Source organism: Sardina pilchardus, chromosome 8 (genome assembly GCF_963854185.1).
Source record: "Sardina pilchardus chromosome 8, fSarPil1.1, whole genome shotgun sequence".
Lineage (NCBI taxonomy): Eukaryota > Metazoa > Chordata > Actinopteri > Clupeiformes > Clupeidae > Sardina > Sardina pilchardus.
The window spans coordinates 34,148,945-34,174,917 of NC_085001.1; the positions used below are offsets into that span (position 1 = coordinate 34,148,945).

General features: G+C 39.0%; 2 protein-coding genes across 6 annotated transcripts in view; both read right to left on the minus strand.

The window, feature by feature from the left end:
- atp6v0a2b (ATPase H+ transporting V0 subunit a2b) overlaps positions 1 to 21,638 on the minus strand; it is a 28,311-nt gene extending 6,673 nt beyond the window's left edge. For 2 of the 4 annotated variants that reach the window (XM_062543749.1, XM_062543748.1), the window contains exons 1-16: positions 21,382 to 21,638; positions 20,794 to 20,933; positions 19,981 to 20,059; positions 18,242 to 18,339; positions 16,519 to 16,656; positions 14,562 to 14,659; positions 14,281 to 14,407; positions 14,074 to 14,156; positions 13,882 to 13,975; positions 11,329 to 11,541; positions 5,248 to 5,398; positions 3,883 to 4,022; positions 3,472 to 3,629; positions 2,958 to 3,048; positions 2,751 to 2,869; positions 437 to 647 (exon numbers count right to left, since the gene is read on the minus strand). In XM_062543749.1, coding sequence (XP_062399733.1) covers positions 437 to 647; positions 2,751 to 2,869; positions 2,958 to 3,048; positions 3,472 to 3,629; positions 3,883 to 4,022; positions 5,248 to 5,398; positions 11,329 to 11,541; positions 13,882 to 13,975; positions 14,074 to 14,156; positions 14,281 to 14,407; positions 14,562 to 14,659; positions 16,519 to 16,656; positions 18,242 to 18,339; positions 19,981 to 20,059; positions 20,794 to 20,933; positions 21,382 to 21,421 — 1,980 coding nt within the window. In that variant the 5' untranslated portion in view covers positions 21,422 to 21,638. Of the gene's footprint in view, positions 1 to 436; positions 648 to 2,750; positions 2,870 to 2,957; positions 3,049 to 3,471; positions 3,630 to 3,882; positions 4,023 to 5,247; positions 5,399 to 11,328; positions 11,542 to 13,881; positions 13,976 to 14,073; positions 14,157 to 14,280; positions 14,408 to 14,561; positions 14,660 to 16,518; positions 16,657 to 18,241; positions 18,340 to 19,980; positions 20,060 to 20,793; positions 20,934 to 21,361 lie in introns of those variants that run through there. The other 2 variants (XM_062543750.1, XM_062543751.1) reach the window with 2 other exon arrangements.
- A 1,533-nt stretch (positions 21,639 to 23,171) lies between these two features.
- LOC134089302 (tRNA (32-2'-O)-methyltransferase regulator THADA-like) overlaps positions 23,172 to 25,973 on the minus strand; it is a 45,953-nt gene continuing 43,151 nt past the window's right edge. For both annotated transcript variants that reach the window (XM_062543734.1, XM_062543733.1), the window contains 3 exons: positions 25,433 to 25,708; positions 25,115 to 25,308; positions 23,172 to 23,880 (listed from right to left, as the gene is read on the minus strand). In XM_062543734.1, the coding sequence (XP_062399718.1) occupies positions 23,612 to 23,880; positions 25,115 to 25,308; positions 25,433 to 25,708 (739 nt within the window). In that variant the 3' untranslated portion in view covers positions 23,172 to 23,611. The remainder of the gene's footprint in view (positions 23,881 to 25,114; positions 25,309 to 25,432; positions 25,709 to 25,973) is intronic.

Here is a 25,973-nt window from a genome sequence, read left to right on the forward strand (position 1 = left end):
CCAGAACTGATGCAAACACACGGGACTGAACCAACACAGGTTGAGGACTAAACAACTGTTGATTGGTTGGTCAATCAACGGGAAGCTTTCGTGGGACAGGGGAACGTTTTCTTATGTTCTGCTATCAGGATAGGTTGGGCAGCAGCGCAAACATGTATAATTTGTGAAGTTGGTTTACGTGAGTTTGCATTAGTTATTAGTTGCGTGAGTTATGTTATACGAGACATGAGTTAATGAGTCCAGCCACTGCAACCGCACCGCTTCTTAGGTTGATGCTTGGATACCTATCAATGCATCGTTACACCCTGATTTTCTAGCTTGAAAATTGTTACAAACTCTGAATGTAGGATTAAAATATTTTGCACTCATCAGGAGGACATCATTGGTCGCAGTCTTACTAAAGAACTGTTTGGAAGTTGCCTCAGAGAATTCTCACCTGTCCTGAATATAAAGGCTGGATCGTGTCCCCCTGCATCAGGAACATGTTGATAAAATGGATGAGGATGCTGGGTGCAGTCTTCGAGTCCTTAGCAGAGAAAGCCAGCCATTTGTAAATTATCATGAAGACTAGGTATCCAAACACGCATAACAAGAAGAGAAGCTCAGGGATGAACATCAAATACACACAAAACTTTTTTCTGAAATGCCTGTGAAAACACAACCAGAGAACAAAAACAGATTAAGACAATGGTCATGTGTTGCATTACTTGTGTGAATTTGTTTTAGTGTGTGTGTGTGTGTGTATTAGGGTGGTTAATGACTATGTGATGCATGTTTGTATTCAGCCTGATCTGTGCAGTGAGAAGCAGCCAATGCTTTGACGATTTGATGCTACCATAAGCAAGTCAATGCAATGCCTTCAGCCCTTTAAATAACCACTCTGTACACTTTCAAAGTTTCCAATAACTCAGTTTGTCGGCAGGGACCCTATTCACGCTTCCACCATAGTGTAAGGCTATTTTGAAAATAATTAATTATTCCACATGCCCGCTACTATATTCAATAAACCATTTTGATGCTAATGTGATTTTGCTTCCCAACGAACGTTTGAACTTGTTATTATCCATAAATAGCCCCAAGGTTGTTTTAACTCACAGTTTACTCTTGGTTGCTCTAATTCTAAGACTATCAGAGTTGAATCTGTAAACAGGTGGCATGTGTGTAGGCAGGGCCGATACCGATGTCAATTATTACCAAAAACGAGAGTCCGATAACCAACATGTAAAACCAATATTTCAGTTGTCAAAGAAGGGGGTTAGATCAAATAAATAAATAATTCAAAGCATTTAATTATGCAAACTTTTCTTTCTTCTTTTGTCACTCAATCAATTTGCACCACAAGTGTAAATCATGTGCATCATGTAAATCCAAGAGCTGAGAAATAGCAATTCTTTTCATGAACTACACAATGGGCCGTGTGGTGCTACTAATCTTTGATGCTTACTGTTGACTGTTGCAAGATGATTGGTCGCTGACCGTATACCATAATGCAGCCCAATATGGACAAACTATGTGTTGCGCAGGCCAGCTTCAACAGTATCAAATTATAGACTACAAAACGATAAGCAATGGTTTAACAAAGGTAGGCTATTTACAGAAGGATAAATACAATTTATAGTAAATGCCAAAATAATTCAGGAGTTGCTAAAACTAAAATAATATGAATGGCTGAAAAATATGAATGGCTGAAAAATATGAAGACCTAGCTTTGGAACAGAAAAGGCCTTGGTTTAGGGACACACTCATGATATGGACAAGGTAGGAACAAAATTTGAGACATTGCAGCAACAACCTGACTTAACATGGAATGACCCCAGTGAAAGATAAATCCTAGCCCTATTTTCCGAAAACAATATTTTGTTAATAGAAACTATGATATTTTGTTACTATTATTATTTTTTTAGGACATTAAAGAACACTGTTAGTAGGTACAGATGTTTTTTTTTTTTTTTTAAACATTTTAACACAATTTAATAGCATTTAATGGTGAATTACCATTATCAAAATGTGTCCTGATCCATTATTCTATTTTTGTTTTATTTTCACGAAAAGTCCTTTTTACATAAATTGACGAAGATTATGCAAAGTTGTGTATATTTATGATTACCATTGACATTTATGGTATTTTGCAAAAGGAAATATTACATTTATTGTAAAACTATTGTGTTCCTTAATACTGTAATGGTACTTCACTTTCACATAAAAACTACACTGTTCCTTTAAATTAACAAGCAGACTCATGATGCATCACTTGGAACAAAAGGTTTAAAATGGAACCAAGTTCAGTTGTCCTCTCTTCTCTCACATCATGATACTTTACTTGTGATAATGTCACAGAATCTCACACTGTGGACTATCATTACCAATATGCTGCGGTATTTCCATAATGAGAGTTAATTCATTCAAAATGGAATTAAAAATATATAAAACTTTCATTTAGATTAAAATTGATGCACTGGACTGTTCATTTAATGTACTTATTTGTGTAAATAATAATAATAAAAATCTATAATGACAATTATTCTGGATCATGCTACCATACCCCTGAAATAAAGTTATATTATTGCTTCACCAGAACACTTTTATCAGAAAATAAAAAATCACATTCTATTTAGTCAACAACAGCAACAAAAAAAATCAATCAATGAGATAGATAATATTTCATGTCAATTTGTCAGGCTTCGTGAGATTCACCCAGGTGTGTGTAAGTAAGTTTAAACATGATCCAGACACCCAATAGATACACTTACAGGTGGTTGAAGACTCCAAGGATAACACCAAAGCTCATATGGATGATTCCCAGAATCACAGACATTTTCATCTTATAAGAGTTTAGGAAAGTGAGACGATTTGATGCCAGATTCCATATCTGAAACACCAGAGAGAGAGACCTTTCAAAAAACCATTAGTGAACAGGTCATCTGCTTTCAGATGTTGCATATAAAACAGGTACTCACTGGGTCAATACCAAATGGATAGGGCCCACTGAAGACTCCAATGACACTGGGATCAAGACTGAGCATTCCAGGTTTCTTTATTGTTTCTTGCCTATATAGTATGGGAGATAATGTGTGCATAACTAAATACAGAGTTAGCTAACTATTGTTCAAAAGTGTGGTAACAGTATTCATCAACATTTTTCTATGTAGTATGTTTTTTTAACATACTGCAAAAACATCCTTGATGTTGAAAACTCTATTTAGTAAAAATACACTCACAGCACATCACCACCGACTTGAAAACTTTTGTAAGACTTCGTTTTTCTTTTTACATATTTCACATTACACACTTTTAGCTACTGTAGCATACAATAAATCAATGTTTTATTATTCAATAAGCTTTTGGTGAATACTACGCAAACGTTTCAGATCATATGAGCAACTTAGGAGTTACACACTGGAATAGCCAAGGCCTCAAATAGGTTTTAACGGTGGTTTTGTACCACTAATGAGTCTAAAAATGTAAACTCACGTCCAGTTACCATGGGTGAACATGGCTGTTACATTCCATCTAGAGCCAAAAAGGTTGAGGGACTTGGAGAAACAATCATTGTAGATAAATCCGGTGTACACCGAAAACAGTCCCATCATCAGAATAAGGTAGCGGCCCTCAAAGAAGGTGTTCCAGATCTGTGGCAATATGGGAATATTCAAACATTGGCTCATTTGCCACGCAAGTCCATAGACAGTTTGTGCAGTCCATTTATCAAACCTTTATTTATGTCAGTGTACAAAGCTCTTGCTGTCAAAACTATGGGAAAGTCTTTATCTCTCTGGCATAGGCTTCCAAAATCACCTTCTTAAAAAATCATCATATAATGACTTTACAAAGCTATATTAGGACCATGAGACAGAAATTCCGACAAGCAACATGAATACATACCTCATTTCTGGTGTGTTTCAATTTACGGTCATTTTCATACAGCACCATCCACAAAGCAAAGCATGCCATTAAAATGCCATGGCCCAGATCTCCAAACATCACAGCAAACAGAAAAGGAAAGGTGATGATGGTATATGGAGCTGCAGAAAAATAATAAATATGAATTTATGCTACTTAAAATACATAAGTATTGGAACCCCTATGTTAACCCTATATGTTAAAACTCCCATAGAGGCAGGCAGATTCTTTTTTTTTTTCAAATAAAAAAATGGTTTTATTTCAGTTAACCTATTAGCTGGCTGCCAATCAAACCAGCTAACCAGCATATGGTGAAGGGTATGTGATGATATGGGGCTATTTTAATTCCAAAGGCCAAGGGTACTTTATCAGGGTGCATAGTGTCCTGGATTCATGAAATAACTGGCATTTAAAAAAATACATAGGGTTAACATAGGGGTTCCAATACTTATGACCCATGTATTTTAAGGAAAACATTTATTCATTTATTTACGATATTATTATATTATACATTATTCATTCATCAGGTTGGATATTTCCTCATTTTTTATTTAAGGCATTAAGATCAATTTCCAAAAGATTATTCATCTTTATAGTCAACTTTAGCATGTGTCCCCATACTTATGGAGGGCACTGTATATGGCAGTAAAAGCTCAGGTTTTGAACCCAAAATGTATGTCTGAGTTCATGGGTCATTCCACCTCCAATTCAATGGATCTTAGAGAAACGTTCTGCTTGACCATCTCAGATTTAACTTTTACCACCTAAAGAGTAATCATTTAAACTAACTTAGCCAAAGTTAGCTTAGCTTTATATACCTGATACATCCAGAGAAAAAAATTAACATGGTAGGTAGCAATTATTATTCACTGAAAATCTGAAGTCTCTAGCTTGAAAACCTTTGCTGCAAATTTAGATGAGAGTGCAAATGTGCCAAAAATCAGAAGGGGGGTAACCATGTCAAAAAATTATCTGGATGTATTAGGTATATCAAGCTAATATTTTGGCTACGTTAGTTTAAATGGTTTCTCTTTAGGTGGTCAAATTTTGAAGCAAATCTAAGATGGTCAAGCCGAAGGCATTTGTTGAATTGAGGTAGAATATAACATTCATGTACAATCTATCGCTGGTCTGTACGGCTTTGGTTATATGTAACTTGTGAATGATTGTACTAGTTACCAACCTTACAGTAGGCTAAAGCTATGCTTCAGCTTCAGCTTCAGCTTTTATTGCTAAACTGATTTATATGTAAATTCTAACATGGTCATTAAAAGGTAACTTTGGGCCACTGGTGTCAACCTGTCAATGGGCAGTGGTTATTGGTATACCACACAAACTGATACAGACCTGGGTTGACCTCTCTGTAGTTCCCTACACCATAGGAATCCACAATGTTCTGGAATCCTGAAGTGAACTTGTTGGTCCTGATAAGAGTGGGTGGAGTGTCATTGCTGGGAATGCGATTCACAAATGATGGCACAGTGGCTCCACTCCTTCGCTATGATTAGTAGGAAAGTAACAGAGGTATTAGTTAAACAATAATTCAATAATATAAAAACATAACTGCAATCGGTGATTATCAGGGTCCAAGCAATTGGTTAAGTTGTCTTTTTACATTGCATGTAAATGCAATGTACTGTTATCACTGTTCTTCTTCTTATTATTCTTCCGACCAAAATCAACGATCAAAGGCTCTAAAACCACTGAACCGTTTGACGTCATTCAAGCACTCCTACAAAGCTCTTGAAACGGAGATTTGTTCTATTATTTTTCATATTTGTTAACTTTATACTTTTTGAGATATTTACGATAAAAAAGTTTAAAATTCCCATAGAGTTTACATTGAGACCCTTTGGCGGCAAAGACTAATTGTTACGTCAGTGCTCAGCTGTCAGTAATCAAGGATCTCTGAGTCTGATCCAAAGCCATGGCATCACCGCTGCGCTAAACAAGGCTAAACGTGAATGTTACGTTACGTCTACAGCTGTGAAAACATTCTACCATGCCACTGTAATCCAGGACGTTGTCGTCTTGTCTCCTGTTAGGCTCCTTACTTGATTTGTTTATATCGTTACAGTAGCCTAACCGGTTTGCTCTCGGTAACGTTATCAACAGCTAAAGACAATCTAACCTAAAGACAATCTAACCTAACGTCAATGTAAACACTGTATTTAGCTAACGACAACCAAACTTGCTCCAGGCTAACGTTTAACGTAGGGGTAGGCTGCAAGGCGAACAGGGTGTAGCAAGCTAGTCGTTAGACTTGCCAGCCAGGCAATCATTTAAAGCTTTCGGTATCATTCACAAATTAAAAACCTAAGCTTATTGTACATTCCTATTAGGACAATCACGCACCTGAACACACTTCGAAGAACATACTAGCTCATCCTGTAAAATGTGTAGCCTACATAAAATATCCTACTGTAAGCTAACGTTACATTTGCTAGATATCCTACCTGTTGCTGCATCATCGTTGTTTGAGTATTCCATGCCTACTTTTAACCTGCATTAGTGTAGATATGAAGGCTAAGCTATCCTACCAGTCGTTTCACTACTAAAGTGTCAGCTCTTGCAACTCGTTTGAAGTTGGCAACTTCATTTCAGTCTTTTCAAATTCTAATAAATGAAGAGTTATTTTCCAAAATAGCCTACAGTGAGGAGCACATGTATTTGATACCCTGCTAAAACAGGAATATAAAATCATCATTTGACAATTGATCTTAATGCCTTAACTCAAAAAATTAGTACAAATCAAACCGCCAAGGACACCAATTTTCTTTGTGATTGAAGAATGTATCGTAAATAGATAAATGTTTTCCTTAAATGCTAGGGGAAGGAAGTATTTGACCCCCTATGTAACCCTATGGGAATTTAACACATAGGGTTAACATAGGGGCAGGCAGATTTTTATTTTTAAAGGCCAGCTATTTCATGGATCTAGGATATTATGCATCCCGATAAATTTCCCTTGGCCTTTGAAATTAAAATAGCCCCACATCATCACATACCCTTCACCATAGCTAGAGATTGGCATGGTGCTTTTTCCAGTAGGCCTATTAGCCTGTTTGATTTGCATTGAGCTCAATGAGCATCAAACAGGCTAATAGGCCTACTGGAAAAAGCACCATGCCAATCTCTAGCTATGGTAAAGGGTATGTAATGATGTGGGGCTATCTTAATTCCAACGGCCAAGGGAACTTTATCAGGATGCATAATATCCTGAATCCATAAAATAGCTGGCCTTAAAAAATAAAAATCTGCCCGCCCCTATGTTAACCCTATGTGTTGAATTCCCATAGGGTTACATTGGGGGTCAAATACTTACTTCCCCCTAGCATTTAGGAAGAACATTTATTTATTTACGAAACATTCTTCCATCACAAAGAAAATTGGCGTACTTAGCGGTTTTATTTTTACTCAATTTTTGAAATTAAGACATTAAGATCAATTGTCAAATGACGATTTTATATTCCTCTTTTTAGGCAACTTTAGCATGGTATCAAATACATTTTCTCCTCACTGTATATCCACAATTTTGATGCATTTTCATAAATCACTTTTTAAATGTGACTTTCCAAGTAATTTCAGTGGAATTGTAATTGGGTTATTGTTATTTATCTATTCGTCTGTGTAGCCTAGTTGTCTTTTTAACTAGGCCTATAGGCCTAATACAATGATGTCAGTAACCATTTTGCATTTACATGCAATGGTAATTCCTTCCATGGAATTACATTTTCTAGTTTTTCTTGTTATTGTAAGGATGTTTCATGGAGTTTGAGTCAATTCAAAACCACACTCAGACTCATTTTTATCTTCCAGAGACCCCTACCTCACAAGGTAAGTTGGACAACTGCTATAAAAAAAACCATTGGAAAAAACTCAAGTGGGAAACAAATTAAAGGAACCGTATGTAAGAAATGTATTTCAATTAATCATAAAATGGCCCTGATAAGTCACTAGACATTAAAAAATCATGCTCATTTCAAATACTTATATCACTGACAACAGTAGTCCGGCCAGGATATTGTCATTCAAAAGTGAAGTTGCAGCCCTCAGCTCATGTTGATGTGGTCATGCTGTGTTTTGGTCTGATGTGCCGCCCTACACCTATCTACTAATCACAAAGGCAGTAGTGTTTCGCATTCTGTTTTCCAGCTCTGCTAGTTACCAGCTCTACAAACGTGTCGGATTAAAAAATGTCTACTGTTATGAAACCTAAAAGACCTCGTTATGAATCCGAAATACGTCCGAAATAAACAAGGATTTGTATAGGAGATTGAGACAGTTGAAAACGGAAAAGAATTTGAAGACAGACCTCAATGTTGCTAATTTGCAACAAATGGACTCACAAAGGCACAGTTTGGGCTAGCTCTTGCAGGCTTCCTTAATGCAGCTAAGGTTATTCTAAGGAAATGGACAAGGACTGGATTGAGCTCATAACAAGTACAGCCTCTTACGAACTAATGCTTGCTAAAGTGAGAGACTCAGTGTCAAAGTTCTCTGCTATGTGGGGTAGTTTCCTGACATATATTAAAGATGGGGATCAGTAGAAAATAAGTTGTAATAATAATTGACCTTAGACATTGTGTATTACAGATGGTACGGGTTGAGAATGCACTCTTCTTTGCCGCACATCGGGAATGGCGCAGGTGCGGGATTTGTAATTAAAACTGCAACCGCAAGGGGGCAACATAAGACCGCCCTAATAACATGCAGGTTCGGCTCATGCCGGAAAAAAAAGGGCTTGAAATTCTATTTTTGGTGTTTACATTTGTCATTTTTGGCATCCCATTTTAGAGCAAGACAATCATTTTTATTATTATTATTATTATTATTATTATTATTATTAGCCTATTATTCCTATACGCGTAGTACTAAGTAGGCCTATCAGTAGGCTATTTCATCTCTGTGAAATGTATGAGTTTTGTTATAGATTTCCTTGAAAACTCATCCAATTCAACTGTACATTTTAGGGATAACGTCTTAGTAATGTGGTCAATTGACCAATAACACGCCCTGATAAATTCTTACATCTAAATAAAAAGCGTGTGTTACATTTAACCCCGCGCTCTGCTGCGCTGTGAAATCATAGCCTACAGCATGGCCTACCCTAACTTGACGTTTCATAGTGCTCAATCTAGCTCACGTTCAGAATGATAAATTCTAAATGTTGCGTGGGAATGAGCATATGCTGTTGTGTGGTCGTGTCTTAAACGAGGGTCTTTTTTACCCGTGTTGCCTTTTTAGCGTGTGGCTTAAGGCCTAGATGAAGATGTTGAAGTTGGTGCGTTAAAATAAAAAGTTTGGGAATCGCTGCCTTAGACTATAGGCTACATCCTTTCACCCTGAGCAGTGGCATAGACTTTGTGTTAAAGCATTTATTTTTGTACCACTTCATCCCATTTATCTTTGTACCAACTTTCAGTCTCCATCGGATTCGGAGACGCACAAAGACGCTTAAAGACAGTATAGGCCTACAGACGGCCGATGTCGGCGCAGCACTTTAGGCCTACAGTACATAACACACTATCCATTGTAACAGCTTCATGAAGAGCAATTAGCATAGTTGTCTTGTGCGATCATTCCCCCTCCCCCACACTCGTCTAACCAGTTCACTTACAGACATCACATATGTGGCATTGAGGACGACTGCCTTCCCCCCCCGTGCTCTTTTCCTTCTACGTCCCCCTGACGTAGGGAAATTTCCCTCCAACGTAATTCATTCATTCAATTCACTCTGCTACCTACAGTAGGCCTATAGGCCTACGAACAGTGTTTGAAATACCACGAGATTCGGTACTGCCCACCCCCCTTACTTCTGGCCAGGGCAGTTGCGCGGTCCGGCCAACATGTAGGCTATCGCTGTCAGTTTCTAACGATTTAATCTTGCCATTCAAACGAATGAAATCTCAAAATGATAACGAGATTAGAGGGGAAAGACCTTCGGAAATAAGAAATAAACCTAACAAACAAGCATCTAAGAGGGATAACTATATTGTGTGGCGCAGTAATATCCTCACTCTTGCACTTTCAGTTTCACTTTTGAGTGAGGATATTACTGCGCTGAGTCTTAGTGCTCCCAATGTTATTCCGCCACACAATATAGTTATCCCTCTTACCTGCTTAGAAAAGCACTACGTTTTATTTTGTCTCACCATACTTGGTCGTGTGACTACTCGTGTAACTGTATTTTAATAGGGAAAACATGGAAGTGTTTGGTTGCTTCTAACTTCATCTCTGTTTGGATCCTAATGAATGCATTGGGCTAGCTAAGTGCTATCACCGTAGCGCCGCGCAACAAAGCCAGTGAGTGCACGCATTGAAACGTGAGAGGTATGTATCAACTCGTCTTAGTTAAGGGAATAACATAGTTTAATATGAAAAAACGGTGAAGTGTTGCTTTAAATGCAGTTGAAATGCGGGTTGAAACTTTCTGCCACCTGGTGGTTGTTTGGGTACATTGCCTTACCCTCGAAAAAAGTCGGCTTGACAGCCTACAGAATCTCTTCAGGATTGCCGTGGCAAAAAGTGCATTCTCACCCCGTATCCACTGTATGAGAGGGGGAGAGAGAGAACCTGCTGTGTGGCTATGTTGTGTATGGTTGCTTGTTTGTTTTTGTTTTGTTGTTGTTGTGTGATAATGTAGAGTGTAAGGATGTACTTGATACAGTGTAAATACTTAGTGTAACTGTTATTTTGCACTATGTTTAAAAAAAAAAAAAAAAAAAGAGAATTACAAAACATTTTGCCAATTTGCTCCTGGACAGGTAAGATTCATCTATGTTTGGTTAACTTGTACTTAATGTAAATGGACATTTCAAATATTCATTACAGTCGAACAAAGTTATGCATGTTCGTGCAAATAACGTTATGTTAGCGCATATGAAGGAGGTGGGTCATTGAATTGAAAAGGTAGGCTAAGGAATTGTTTGGGAAATAAAAACGGCGAGTCGTAGGGTACAGTTGGCATCTAGTGATAATCGTGGTTACCACGGTTACCATGACTTAAACACCCCTGTGGGGAAAAAAGTTGGTTTCCATTGCATGTAATCTAATGGAGGTGGACCGGCGTCAGTACAGAAAACAGCTTTAAAAAGATTAAATTTTTTAGCAAAGATCAATAAACGGCTCAAACCAGTTTGGACTGCCAGTTATCTCTGTGTCACCGAGGTAACATTTTGGTAATTCTAGTTAAACTGCCAGAACTGTTTTCAATGGCTGGACTGTGTAGCTCGGTCAGTGATATCCATAACAATATCAATCATTAAAATAATAATGAAATAAAAAAACATACCTACAGAAACCGTAACTCTAAAAATGTATTAATGAGTAAGATGAACAGATAACTCTTCAGAGCCTTCTTGAAAGACCCAAAACTATCGCAGGAATGCAGAACTTTATCACAGGTTCACAGTAAAACACACTCACCGAACCTTCTTCCAGTGCCCTTCGCAGGGCTGGTAGGTCATTGAGGGGGCACCAGACCTCTGCAATGAGGCACTTGTTGGTGACATCAAAGCTGCAGAGGTTTAGAATATGATATATGGCCTTCATTTTCTTTACCTGGATTACCCAGGTATATACAGACTCAGAAGCCTTGTTCAACACTTGCCGTAGATAGTCTTCGGTCCGATGAAGAACCTGATAAAGGGATTATCAAAAACAATGGCCATTAGGACAGTGGTTCTCAAACGTTATGCTGTGATGAAAAGTGAGGTTTGCCACTTTGCCACTCTCCATTCAAAAGATCCAAGGTCCTGGATTTCCTTAATGAAGAAATGCTGTTATAGTGCTATTGCAGGAAACTCACCTTAAGCCAAATGACGCTTTAAGACTACAACACAGGAGATATAGAATGGTAGCTGCCTCATCATATGGCACTAGCACCAAGGGTGTAGCTATGTTAATGAGACGTAATCTAAATATAAACATCATTAAGGTACACTCAGATGCTTCAGGAAGGCGAGCATTCTGTTGTACCTCAATTGAAGGAAGGAAAGTAGCCTTTATTAGTATGCCCCAACCATATTTGACTATAGCCTGGGTGCAGCCGAACTTTAGCCCCGCCTACCCGGAATAACAATTGGGAGCACTTTGACTCGGCACAGTAATATCCTCACTCCAAAGTGAAACTGAAAGTGCAAGAGCGATGATATTACTGCGCCGAGTCGAAGTGCTCCCACTTGTTATTCCGCCACACAACATAGTTATCCCTCTTAACCGCTTAGAAATGCACCACATTTTATTTTGTCTCACCACACTTGGTCGTGTGACTACTCGTGTTACTGTATTTTAATAGGGAAAACATGAAGATGTTTGGTCATTTCTAAATTCATCTCTGTTTGGATCCTAATGAATGAACTGGGCTAGCTAAGTGCTAGTAGCGCTGCTTGCCAGAGCCAGTGAGTGCACGCATTTAAACGTGAGAGGTATGTATCAACTCGTCTTACTTAAGGGAATAACATAGTTTCATATGAAAAACGGTGAAGTGTTCCTTTAACACATATTACAAGCACAAGCATCATTCACAAGGCAGCCACCCAAGTAATCTTCTTGCCCTGACTCTATAACATCAGAAGAGCCGAAAGAGATCAAGGAGAATCTGTGACAACTACTCTACATATAAATGGGTCATTCACATCATTTTGTGCAAATCGGTATTCTAGTGACTGTCAGCCCTCTGAGATACAAATTTCTTTACCAACCTGACTCTTTCTACCCTTTCCCATAGAGGATGCAGAACAACTTGACTTGCCTATCTCACTAAAAGAACTTACATCTGACACTAGAAAGTATAAAGAGAGGGTGTATCCCTGGCCTTAATGGATTGCCGGTTGAGCTTTATCCTGTTTTGTGGGAGGGGGAGTGGCCAGTAGGGATGTTAACCGGTGACTGTTTGACCGATGGTTGACCGTATCCACGTTAACCGGTCAAAGTTGTCGCTAGTCGGTTAAAAAGAATAAAAAGCGATCTCTAAATTAGGCTATTATAGCAGTGGACTAAACGCTACTACAGCTAGCCATCTCATTCCTAGATATTTTTTATGTGAAGTTAACAAATTATCCCTCACACATATTTAATAACTCGCCTGCCTGTAGGCTAATAAACCAATAAAAACATTTGTCACAAAGTCACAGCGTTTGGGTTCGCACGCTCTGCCTTGGCCAGTGCGTCTTTTGCAATCTGGAGGTGTCTGTTTTATCCATTGGTTTTATTGTGTTGCGGTCTTTCTGGAACTTTCTGGATAAGATGGGCTTAGATTTGGAAACACATTACATCTACATTTCAGGAAGGGTCATCAAGGATAACAGTCAGATAAGGTAGGCTAATTGATGATCATTTATTATTGTTAGCACTTCCTCAAACTAAGCGGCGTCTCTTCGTAGCTGTCATTTTCTTAAGTGAGCCACGGCAATTTCAGTTTCAAATGAGCTAGTCAAACGCCTTAATTTGCAACGCGATCACCTTGTACCCAATCCATTTTGAAACGAAGGAGCCATTAGTCCTCCACTTACTTAAGGTCCTTGGTTTGCGGGGATTTTTAAAAAAGTGACGTGAGTGAACGGGCGGCGCCGGGGCTGTGTGTGTGAGCGGGGGTCAGAGAGATGGCACAGAGTTGCGATATTGCGTGGCTGTTATTTCAAATAGCGTAGCATATTTTAAACTAATCGGTTAACCGTTTTCAACCGACTAATGAGGCTCGGTGGTCGGTCAAGAAATGTTGTAGTTTTCGCCATCCTAGTGGCCAGCGGCTAGAGTGGAAAAGCCAATGTGTGCTTCTTTTACCGATATTTACCGATTTGCATTTGCATATCTGATCCAAACAACATCAAATTTAGCATTGCACTGTGTGTGTGTGTGTGTGTGTGTGTGTGTGTGTGTGTGTGTGTGTGTGTGTGTGTGTCTGTGTATTCTGCTGAGACAGTGATAAACCATTTGTCAAAGGGTAAAAAGGAAACTGAAAGAACTGAAAGTATTTACTGTGTGCAGGTCCTGGATACGTGTTTTCAAGCCATCAATCACATCAGCCCTTTCTTCATTGCTATTGGGGTATGGATAAAGGTGACAGTGATAGCTGGAAAAAAAAAAACAGACACAAAATCTGTTCCCCAACTTCCCACACATCATTTGGCTTATTTGACTGATGAACCATATTTGTCCAAAACTGGTTACCAGTCACAAATTTTCTTCACTTTCTGTCCAATCTGATCACCCCAATAGGATATCAGGAACACCACGGTCCTTGGATCTTCAGCCTAGAAATAGAGGCAAAGATAAAGACAGGAATCATTGCTTCAGTGGACCCATTTCCCAAAATGTCTTATCTTTGTCTGTCACAGTGTTTTTTTGTATTGTGGTGGGCGTTTAGAGCAGTGGTACCGATTCAGGATCCTGAAGGCACTCATCAATCTCTGAGTAACTGAGGATAGTGTAGCCTTTACAGACCCTCCACAACATCCGTTCGAAGGCCTCTATTTTAACCCGCTGGATTAAGCCGGAGATGAAGCTGGAAAAAGGTGTTCACAATCACAGCAATTGAAATCACAAAACACTTGAGTGCATTGAAAGTGTTTTATAATAAATCACGCAATACTGATGATTATCCATGATCAACACCACCATAAATTCGCATTAGTTAAAATATTCACAGTTAGACTCACCCGAGTTTAGCCCCCAGCCTCTGCATGCTGCTATAATCCATGATGGATTCTTTTTCCAAGAAAGGGAACTCTTCATACTGGGTCTGAATAGACTCATACTGAAATAAACACATACATTATGACATAAACACATACATCACGAATGCACCCATGCAAGCGTGCACACACACACACACACACACACACACACACACAAACACACGCACGCACGCACGCACGCACGCACGCACGCACGCACGCACACACACACACACGGAATGCATAAAAATGGTTGTTCAGGCATTTCCCTACACATCTTCAGTGACTGAATCGAGTGGATGCACCTGTGGTTAACAGAGTTTGTTTATTCACTGAAGCTCTAGAGTCTACAAGTTAACCTTTCTGTTGTATCCTAAATCATTCATGACATAAACTGAAACCGTTAACTTGAATGCATGAATTGAAAACACTACGCCAAGTGAGCAGCTTTTTGGTGCAAACGGACTGTATATTAATAAACTTTTTTATTGTGGTGCACAAACGTTTGTGCACCACAATAAAAACGTTTATTTCATCTGAGTGCTCCAGTCATCTCTGGGTTAGTCTTTGAGAAGTAGCCCAGCCAACTTTGCATATCCTGTGGTCCTGGACTGTGAGCACCGACGGGGCTAGAGCGCAAGTGACAACCCTTCTATTGGTTGTAGTGTTATCCAATTGCATGCAGTGAGATTTTAAAATGCATGCTTGGTGCCACCCCTTGAGTCGGGCCATTACATTTTTCATGGCCAGACCCTTAATCTGAAAGATTACCAGGGGCTGGATTTTCAAGGCTATGTTACTTGTGCTGTGCAACATGAAAAATCCAGTGCTTTGACTTTGCAGGAAGCGACCAAGGGTAACAGAGGTATTTGACCACCTGTACAAATGCTGTAATGACATTTTGAGTGTATTCTACAAAACTACAATTTTGGAATATTTCATTGTCTACATCGTAGACAAAGAGAAGCGTTTTGGCTCGCTTGTGCACTGTAGCTATTGTAGAATGGATGTAACGTTATCTTCTGATATGGAGAGAAATCGCAAATAATAAATAGTGATAAAGCCAATTTTGACAACAGTCAGCTTACATTTAAAATAAATATATAATATAGGCAAGAGGTTTGTGGTGCATCGGAAAATGGGACATTTTATTTTTAATTGTTTCCCGCATTTAGAATCAAGAATAACATTCGTGAACCATTTTGTTTTGTTGGCAGCATAAAAACAAGCGTACCAGCAGCCTATCCACAAAATAATTTGAAATAAAAATTTAAATAAAATTGACCCAAAAACGACAACACAAGTGGCGCTTCGGACATAGGCCTAATTATGCTTTTAAATGGGAGTTTGACACTGGCCTCGTGACCTCATGAAACCATTAGTGACATCAAAACAAACCTAAATGAAATAGCCAGATGCCTCTTCATAAAATAAGACACCTTCATAAACAATAATAACAATAATAAAAGTTTAATCGTGAGACTGTGTATCAGTTGGAGCAGCGCATCAGTAGGCTATATTAATAGCAGAAAATATGTTCAGCTTGCTTCGGGATTTAATTCACTTTTGGATTATTTGATTATAGACTAGTGGTGAATGCCAACATTCCTAACCCTGCTCACAAGGGTCATTGCAGCTTCACTTGGGAAAAATAAATAAAATATGCGCGATTCACGCGTGAGGTCGCGTGAGAATCTCGCTTGAAACCGGCCAATTGAACGCAACATCGACTGTATACTCAATTCACGTCATTATACTGTAACTCAGTAGTACGGTCACGGTCATCAGAAGCCATCCCTTCAACACCCACACCTCTCTCTGACACTTCAGGGAGGCCATTTAAACTCAACAGTTTGCCAGTAGACGAGTTGAACTTTCCACTAGGCTTTCTGTGACACTGAGGAGTAAAGGCTACAGCAAATCAATTACAATTACAAACCTCCGTGTTGCGCTGTGCAAAATTCTTTGTAATGTGCAGCATGTGGGTGTACTCTGTCAGTTCCAGAAGATTCTTCTGTAGTTTTTCTTTGTTCCTGGTCACCTCACTCAATTCCAGCTCAAGTCTCTGAAGCTGCTCCTAAAAATCAGAGCAGAGGAAGTCAATCAGCTTAAAAATACTTATAGAGCACAACATTAACATATTTGTGCTCTTGTATCGTAAAAACATACTTTCATGCCAGCCCTTGCATTCTCTTCGAGTCTGCTATTTTAGCAACCATTTGTTTCATGACATTGATTGTCGTGTGTTGCGTGCTCATCACCCAATATTTTAATTGGTTACTTTTTCTGTTTTCGTATCCCAAATATTCTTTCTAGAATGTATCATTGTGTTCGTCAGCTTGAGAATAAAATGTTTTATGCCTCTCTACCCCTGCGACAATTATTTCATTAAACTCAGCCGGAAAGTTACCCTTTCTCGTGTTTCTGGTCACTGTGTTCAAGTCAACTGAAAGCAGTGGCAGGTAAATTCACACCAGAATCAGGATCAGCTTTATTGGCCAGGTTTGCGTAAACAAACAAGGAATTTGACTCCGGTTCATCTTTGCTCCCAAGTACAGCACTCAACACAATAACATAACATAACATAACACATCCGTTAACAGGGGTAAACGGACGCTGACTCCCTAGTTACTATAAGATTTACAATTGTAACTCGAAAGAGACTCAAGTTCTGTGCATCTTACATGTGACTTTAACCAGGTCAGTTACACCCGGATTGTGATGTTAAGAACAATTTAGCTAAGTGAAGATAAACTTCGACAGCCCGCATGAAATGATTAATTGATAGAATTATGCTTGATCAGTGTTCAAAACAAAGTAGCTAAACAACCAGATGTGCAAGGACATTTAAAGCTGCCGTCAGCAGCATTTTTTTAGTCATATTAGCTTGAACTGTCATGGGATTCTGAAGGTAGAATATTGAATAGGCTCTTTAGGGAAAATCCCGAATTCTCTCGCTCCCTCTAATCGTGCTTGCAAAAATCGAGCGCTCCCTACTTTGTTTAAGCAATCACGTTAGGGGGGAGGGATCGCTACCTGTCAGTCACAGCTTGTGCACACGCTGCTATCCAACCGCTGCTACTCTGCTGCTCACGTACACAACCACGTCTCCAGAGAGGGAGGGGTTTGGGGGGCAGTGTGGAGTTTGGTAGAGGTACAGGGGAGGGACCTGAAAGTTGTATCAGTTTGAATTTTCCGACTTTAGACTCGGAATTTTGAAGGCTTGCCGACGGCAGCTTTAAGGAAAATCAAAGTGCCACGTTCGCATCTGGATGTTACACATAGTATTACAGCAGAGAGGAGTTGCTCTCTCTCTTGCTACACGTGAATGATTGGGGTGGCCAACATTTTGTGACGTCAAAATGGGGTCACCTGCCAAAAAAGGTTGGGATCCCCTATAGTGTCTAAGGTGTCATGGAGTGGTGGATGTAATTGTTTTTTTGCATCAAATGATGCAAAATTGTTCAAATGCCATTAAATAAATGCTTAGGAAATGCTTTTTTTTATATATATTTTTTTAATAAAATTGGGCCCCATTAGTCTTAGGTTTGGGAACCTATCCATTAATGTCAACTCAAGACCTTTTTAATATGTAACAAGTTGATAAACAAACACCATCAATAAGATGAAATGAAAAGTGTAAGTGAATGACTTCAACTCACCATAACGGACAAAGCTTGCTTAGGTAGGGGAGCATTTGGATTCACCTGCCCCTCAGGTAGTGGAATATCTGACTTCTTGATCTCCTTTAGTAAATATCCTGCAATTAGGATGAAAGACAATACTGAGAAAATCTGATGCCAAAAAGTTTCCCCTCCCACCTTGTTGAATGTCACCATCCCTCCAATGGTCACCTCAACAAACGCGGTACTTGCGTAATCTATGTTGTGTTGACCGTGTGGCTCAGCCGGACTCTAAACTCGCAAAATACCGCACCTCAGATTGAAAGTCGAGAACACTGACGAGTGAGCTACAACCTTTAGGTCAGCTGCATTCCACCTGAATACAGTTATACTTGGATCCCTTTCTACTTTCTCCTTATACCTCTTTATTATCCCTTGAATTCTCAAGGCAATCAGGTGAGATGTCTCATTGATATCCCTCAGACAACCGGGGTTACATAACGTAACCTTTATTTCTCTTTTGGTTGACCGACTCGACAGCTGGTTTAGCTGGTTTCATTCTCATTGAGCTCAATGCAATTCAAACCAGCTAAATAGCTAACAGCTAATAACTGACATAAAGCATGCCAAACTCTTAGTATGGTGAAGGGTATAGTGTTGATGTGGGGTTATTTGAATTCCAAAGGCCAAGGGGACTTTATCAGTGTGCATAGTGTCCTGGATCCATGAAATAACTGGCCTTTAAAAATAAAAATAAAAATTCTCTATGGGAATTTAACATGGGCATGACAATTAACATGGCAATACTTATGACCCCCTGTGTTTTAATGAAAACATTTATTTATTTACAATACATTATTCATTCACAAAGAAAATGAATGTCCTTAAAGGTTGAATAGTTCCTCATTGTTTATTTAAGGCATTAAGATACATTTCCAAAAGATGATTTTATATTTAACTTTAAGCATTATGTTCCAATACTTTTTGAGGGCACTGTATCTTTCCTGAAGAAAGGTAAGGTACCTTATCATCCTATAAAAAGACTACACCACCAAAACTCCTTTCTATTGATGGAATGACAAAAAGTGTTTTTGAGCTATGCTTTACAAAGCCACCAAGAGTGGTGATTCCATATTTAGAAGAAGGTATAAAGAAGTAGAAGAAGGGAAGAAGGGAAGAAAGGAAGTGCATGGTAAGTGTATCCTAGGTGTGTTATGTTGTTAGACGTGTTAGAAGGGCACTCTCTTTGGGTCTTTAAGAGCTTCCTGAAGATAGAGGGACGCACCCACTCTGGTAGTACTTGAAATGATCACTTCAAATTAGTGATTATTGGGTGGGTTGATGCACCTCCTTAATTATTATTGCAATCTTTAGCACAATGGAAGCAGGATGGCCAGAGGCACATATTCAGGAACAACAGCTTTTATTCCTCATCAGTCTTTAAGAGCTAGCAACATACCTAAGCTTTAGGTCACCCCCAGTATTTTGTTGTGCCTGGAATTTTTTTGTGGTTGACAAAACCTGTATGACAGTGTCGTGCGGTGGCCATTACTGTTCACATGCAAGTGCTACTAACTCGACAGGTTGGCTTCTTTTTCAGCTGAACCAAATGTTTTGCTACAGTATATCTGAAAACCACCAGGTAAATGAAAATATATACTTGGTGGAAGAAACCAGCTTGCCTTTGCCTCATGCAACATCTTCATATCAAGACAGGCGCTCCTAATGGGATCTAATGGCCCATGAAGCAGACAAATTGTTACCTTTCTCCCCCTTACCTAAAATCCGCTCCATGTCTTCACATCTTTTAATTTCAGTTACAAATTTACGCTGAAAGGCGTTGACACTTGGATTAAGCTGGAAAGAGAGTAAACCTGTATTTAGTTGGATGGGACATTCTACCAGAAACCTACATTTCCTGTCCGAGGGCTATTTCAATGAAAAACCCTTAGTAGTTATGTTAGTTATGACTACCAAGGTGAAACTGGAATTGATCACGGATAAGTCCACTCATTACATGAACTGATTTATACTTAATTTCTGGGAGACGAGCTAAATGGTCCAGCCCCATCACTTTAAAATACCTTAGAAAAGAAAGGAATTGTTGTACTACAATGACTGGCTGTCAGGCCCCGTCACAGCCTTCTTTTACTGACAGGGCCTGACAAATATCCTATTATTTCTTAGAAGTTATTTTCATAAATGCATCTAAAAATGCATTTTATCAAAGAAATCAAAAGACATTCTGGGTTGGCACAACAGGTGTTTATCATTAAAGATGACCTACAGTATCTGACTCAATGTTGAGATTCAAGAATAACAATATTGATTTCCAAGATTCATGTAGGCTTTCTAGTAGAATGTCCCGGATATAAAACTACACATTCAAATGGAATTGTGTGTGCTTGAAGGAATAAGCAAATTATATTAATAAATAACTGACAAAAGTTTAGGCGACAACCGTACACTTTGTGGGCTGTACACAAACTAGGCCTATGTGGCAGTTGTACATGATCTAAATAAACAGCAAAAGACCACATCTAGCTAAACTTATTTTTACATTACTTGGATAAATATGGTTATGCACTTACATCTCTGAATTCCGCAAGTCCCAATTCTCCTAGTTCACTGATGCAGTCATATGCAGATCCAGACTGCAAAAACAGCTGGGCCAAGCACATCTCCTCGCTCCGAAACAGGCCCATGCTGAGTCCTTTATTTCTTAATTTGCCTGTTGGGTGTCAAAAAGGTTGTGGCAGTTGTTGCGATGTACCCTTGTGCACTCGTTATCCAAGTTTTACTCGCCAGCTAAAGTTATCCACACATTAATACTGCTGTTGTTGTTGTTGTTGTTGGAGTGAGCGACAACAACGCTGGCATAGCTAAACGAACCGGCTAATTCCTAATGTTACCCAAATCACTGACCAAGCGTATCGCGTGACACGTACTATGCCTCTACCTGATTCACAACAGAACAATTCTTGTCTTCCCTCGCTAGCTGGCGACTATAAAGACTGACAAAAATTAGATGGCGTAGGGCCATAAACAGTAAAATATTGACTACCCTTAGTATTTGTCATCGATCAATAAAACAGTAACTATGACAAAATGGCATTGTTTATGTATATATAATTTTAGCAGCTCCCGTTTGGTACCCACATTCATTAGATGACGTTTACCTTCCACGTTCAACTTCAGTCCACTTTGAGTAACGCACATAGGCAGTAAAAGAAAGGTTGCTACACACGAGTTGTGTGCTGACGTGTAAACATCACCAAAGACGTATGTATGGCCAAGCAGCTAACACACTCATCAAAATGAAAGTTTCACGTCCGATAACAATATATAATCCAAATCTTTCGAAAACAACAGCAAATTAAGTTAGAGACAAACCATACAGGGGTATTTCCTGTTGCGTTAACAGCAGAGCGTGGAACCGGCGACAATAACGAAAATTACAGTATAGTCGCAATTCGACATTCCTTCAAAATAAAAGTCGGAACTTATTCATTGCAAAACATAATAATAATAAAAAAAACTGTAATTTAGCGTATCACCAAAAGCAAAGTAGTGTCTGACAATAATAGAAAAACAAAAATCAGTTTAAAATGCAGAAAACATACAGGCTATGTTAAGTCCAAACATTCACGTTGGCATTCGATTCAATGTCGATTTTCTCCAAATGTTTGTTTGACTGAAAATGACACTGCCACATGATAAAAGACAATGTGGTAAAAAATAGTGATGGGCGAACGAAGCCTCTGAAGCCTCTCTAATTGTAGGCCTATTGCAAAATGATTCGAAGCATCAAGCATCGAAGACAATAGTGACATTCTAGTGGTTTGGATTTTGCCCTGGAACTCAGGCTGGTAACCTGCACATCTATCTCTCCTACTTCCTGTCCACGTTTGCTGGGTCCAATCACAAACTGGCTTATCCAGCAGGCGTACCCGATCCGGATTGGTTGAAGGACGACGGGCCTATCAAAGCAAGCATGGAGAAAGTGAACAAGTCCCGCCCCCATTCATGGAATGCTAGGCTAGTGAAAATTGCCAAAATTGAACGCTTTTTTCAGGCTTCAACATGGCGTTTCAAGGGGCTTGTTTCCGGTGCCATTTTACGTAGCCAAATGATGTGTATTGATGTAAGGTACAGAAGAAATATAAGGAGAGTTCATGCCCACACTAAGCTCGTGCATGAGCTGAGAGTGGAACAGCTACCAATCAGCATGAGGAGTAATGGCATCAAACATGATGTATTTCTGGGAAATGGCGACGAGGAATATTAAGTGCCTTGCTAATTGGCGAAGCTAATCAGTCAAATCCTGACCCCCTGTATCCAAGCATATGGCGTTATTTGAACTATGCCCATTGATCACACCTCTTGTGTAGTAGCCTAGGCCTAGTAATTACGCGCAGACTTTCTAAACTAATGTTCAATCTTAAAAGATTGAGCATAGTATGGTGATAGCCAGACTGTATATGGCTATCATATGAGATGACGGAAAATTAATTAGAACTATTTGAATATAGCTACAGTATGTGTCAAGCATTTGAATTGAATTGCATGGTCCAGCCCTCTGGCGTCAATATCAGAAGCCGAAGGTGAGCTAAGGCGGGCTCAAGGACTCCGTACACAGATAGAGCGTTCTGATTGGCTAGGCTGGCCTGGAGCCTAGCGCAGGCTTGGCCTCAACGGTGCGACCCTAGACCATCCCGCTAGGCAAAAATATTTTTGGCCGCTAGGGTGCGTCTAGATTTCTACGCTAAATGGGAGCCGTAAAATCGGCAAAACACAGCGACAGGGAAAATTTCTCTCTCAGACAATCATAATCAAAGACCAGAACTTTCCGTTTTAGAATCACAAATAAATCTACTCTGACAAATAATTATAACAGAAGATATTCTTAACAGATGTGGTACACTTGATGGTGGGTATGATTTTTACAACAGCATTGGGACTATCTTGATCATTTTATTCTCTTTAATAAGTACAGTATATTTACTAAAACAAAATGTTTACAAAGGCATGAGAGGTTCACTTTTACTCCCGACTACTGGTTTCTCTTCACCTGCAATAACCATATGACAAGAGAAAACATTTTGGACCCAAATTTAAATTGTTTTACTGATATGTGTGCTTCTTTCTTATGACAATACATTTGCAAATAGATTTGACATTGTTATCAAGCAAGCTTTAGTCAGTATATAGACTTGGCACTTTGTCCAGCATTTAAATTAGGACCCTATGTTCTCAACACATTTACACAAATATTCAGACCTCAATACAATAAAATATGCAGCACTGTTTAGTGTGCACCCAGTTAGTGATGTGCACACCCAGTTAGTGATGATCCATGGACTGATAAATTCAAGATGTCAGCTTCAATCAACTGGTATGTAAACCATCCTAGAGCACCTGCATATTTGATTTCTCCAAAGAGCTCATTATAGTATCAGGAAAGACTTGTGGCAAGAAAACACCATTCATACAAAGCTGTCTGTAGACATCCAGCAAATCTTGTGATAGAATGGTGTTATTAAAGAGGGGATGCAACTCAGCAGAGAATATCAGAAGTTGATTCAAAAAGATTGCTCTTGTGAAAAGTCCACACAGATGGCGGTGGAAAAGAGGCTCTGAGGCAAAGCTCAACCAAGAACACTCCAGACCTTGTTGGCCTGCACAGAGAAAAAGAAAGAGGGTGTAAGTTTAGAGCAGAATGCATCTTCCTATGAACATACATGTGCAAATGACATCTGTGACAACTTTGTTCAAAGCGGTACTCAGGAGTCGCTTATACTCATATTATGTAAGGACTGCTGCTTATACGATTTGCCATGTGTATGGGTGAAATGGGTGCATAGAGCTTTGTGCAGCATGCAAATATGATTACATTTCATGTAAGTTCAATATTAATACTCGCAAACCATATATCACAGCAACTTGGGGCCAATTCCTTTGGAAAGCTTAAATTTCACTCGTTCAAAATATATTCAAAATATCCAAACAACCAACATTCGGTTATAACTTTCATTGGTGCAAGCAATCCAGTTCATAAGGTTGATAGACAGTCTTAAGGGAATATTTTGGTATTTTACACTTTAAGCCCATTTTCTGTATTGCCTAGCATGAAAACGAGTGTTTGACACCAAAATCTCGACCATTGAGCCTGTTTGTGGAATTTGGCAGCTTTAGAATGGAGCTCTGTATAGCTTTAACATTGCTCGCTTTTTGCATGGACTATTCTGTCCTTAAAACAACCCTAAACGTTTGTTTTTAAAAATGTGCAGCCCACCGAGTGGTTACTGGTCTTCGATAATCTTCTATAGCAAGTTTAGCAGCGAAACACAGCTTCTGTCATCTTTTATCATGATTTTCAAAATCCCGGAAGTATTTTTTCAGATACCTCACAACGGTGTGTGACTAATATAACACAACAGAATTTGAACTTCAGAATTTCACTGCGAAACTTGCTATTGGATGATTGATCTTGTCCAGTGAAAATGGTGACTTTCTCCACTCCCACTAGTGTCCTCAGGCCAAAAACCAACCTTGCAACATTGGGACTTACAGTCCCGGTAAGGGAAGTGAGAAAAAAGAAACTCGTTTTAAATCGTGTTTCTTACCTTGTAACATCCACATTGTACTGCTGAACTTATGCTAACCGTTTCGCTATCTTGTAAACAAATGAATGTGCTTTATCGTTAATTATTTTTTTTTTTTTTAAAAAAGCATGCACACTTTCTCCAGCAGAGGGAAATAAAGCCAATCCTACCAAGGGGGGCTTTAACAAGGCACTTACGGTACACCATAGTTGGCAGTTGAAAGGCAGACACAGAATTTGCAATACTTTAAAAGATATTCGGCATAATGCATTGCATAATGTGGTCAAGGCCTGCCATTTCTTCTTACCTGATATAATCTTTTTACAGATTGTAAGGTTCTCCAGGATTTGAGCCAGATTATCTTTAACCCAGTTATCAAGCCTCTGTGCCAGCACTGAAGATTCAGGGTACTTCCAAGCCAGTTGGAGCAAATAGGGCAGAAAACACTCACTGATGGCCAAAGGCTCCGTATACATATTAGCATCATCTCGTTCATACAGACTGGTGAATCAGAGATAGAAACATATACTCATACAGTACATATACATATACACATATGCTTAAACACACAAAATAGAAAATGCATGTGTCATATTAAGCTCAGAAACACAATTTTTTGACTCACTTTGTTTCTTTAGTGTCTTTCAGAAGACTGCTGAAGTCTGACTCTGGTAAATGGTATAATAAAGCCCCTAAAAGGTCACAGTGATCCCAGAAATCTTCTAAAAGCAGGTCCAGGAGCATGCGTATGGATTGATTGGCATGTGTCAGAAAGGAACTCTTCTGCTTTGGTTCTATTCCACCTATGGCGGGATTCTGCACCTTTGATGCAAAGACAGCAGCTTTCACCCTCACCTGTTCACTCTGATCTTGCAGTAAACATAAGCCAATACTGACCAACCTAAAGAGGAAGAAGAAAAAGTATTTTGTCATTTGCTGATTTAGAATTGATATTCATGAATGTTTCATAACAAGTGTACATGTTATGAATACATGTTATGCATCTCCCACCCCAATCCTCAACAAAACCTTACTGTAAACATTTTCCAAATGTCCTTGTTTTCACAATGAGACGATAAGCTCTGCATAACATTTATTTAATACACTCATTAAATTAAGTCAAATGATTTGACAAGAACATGCTGGTTAAAGGCTCTTTATACTAA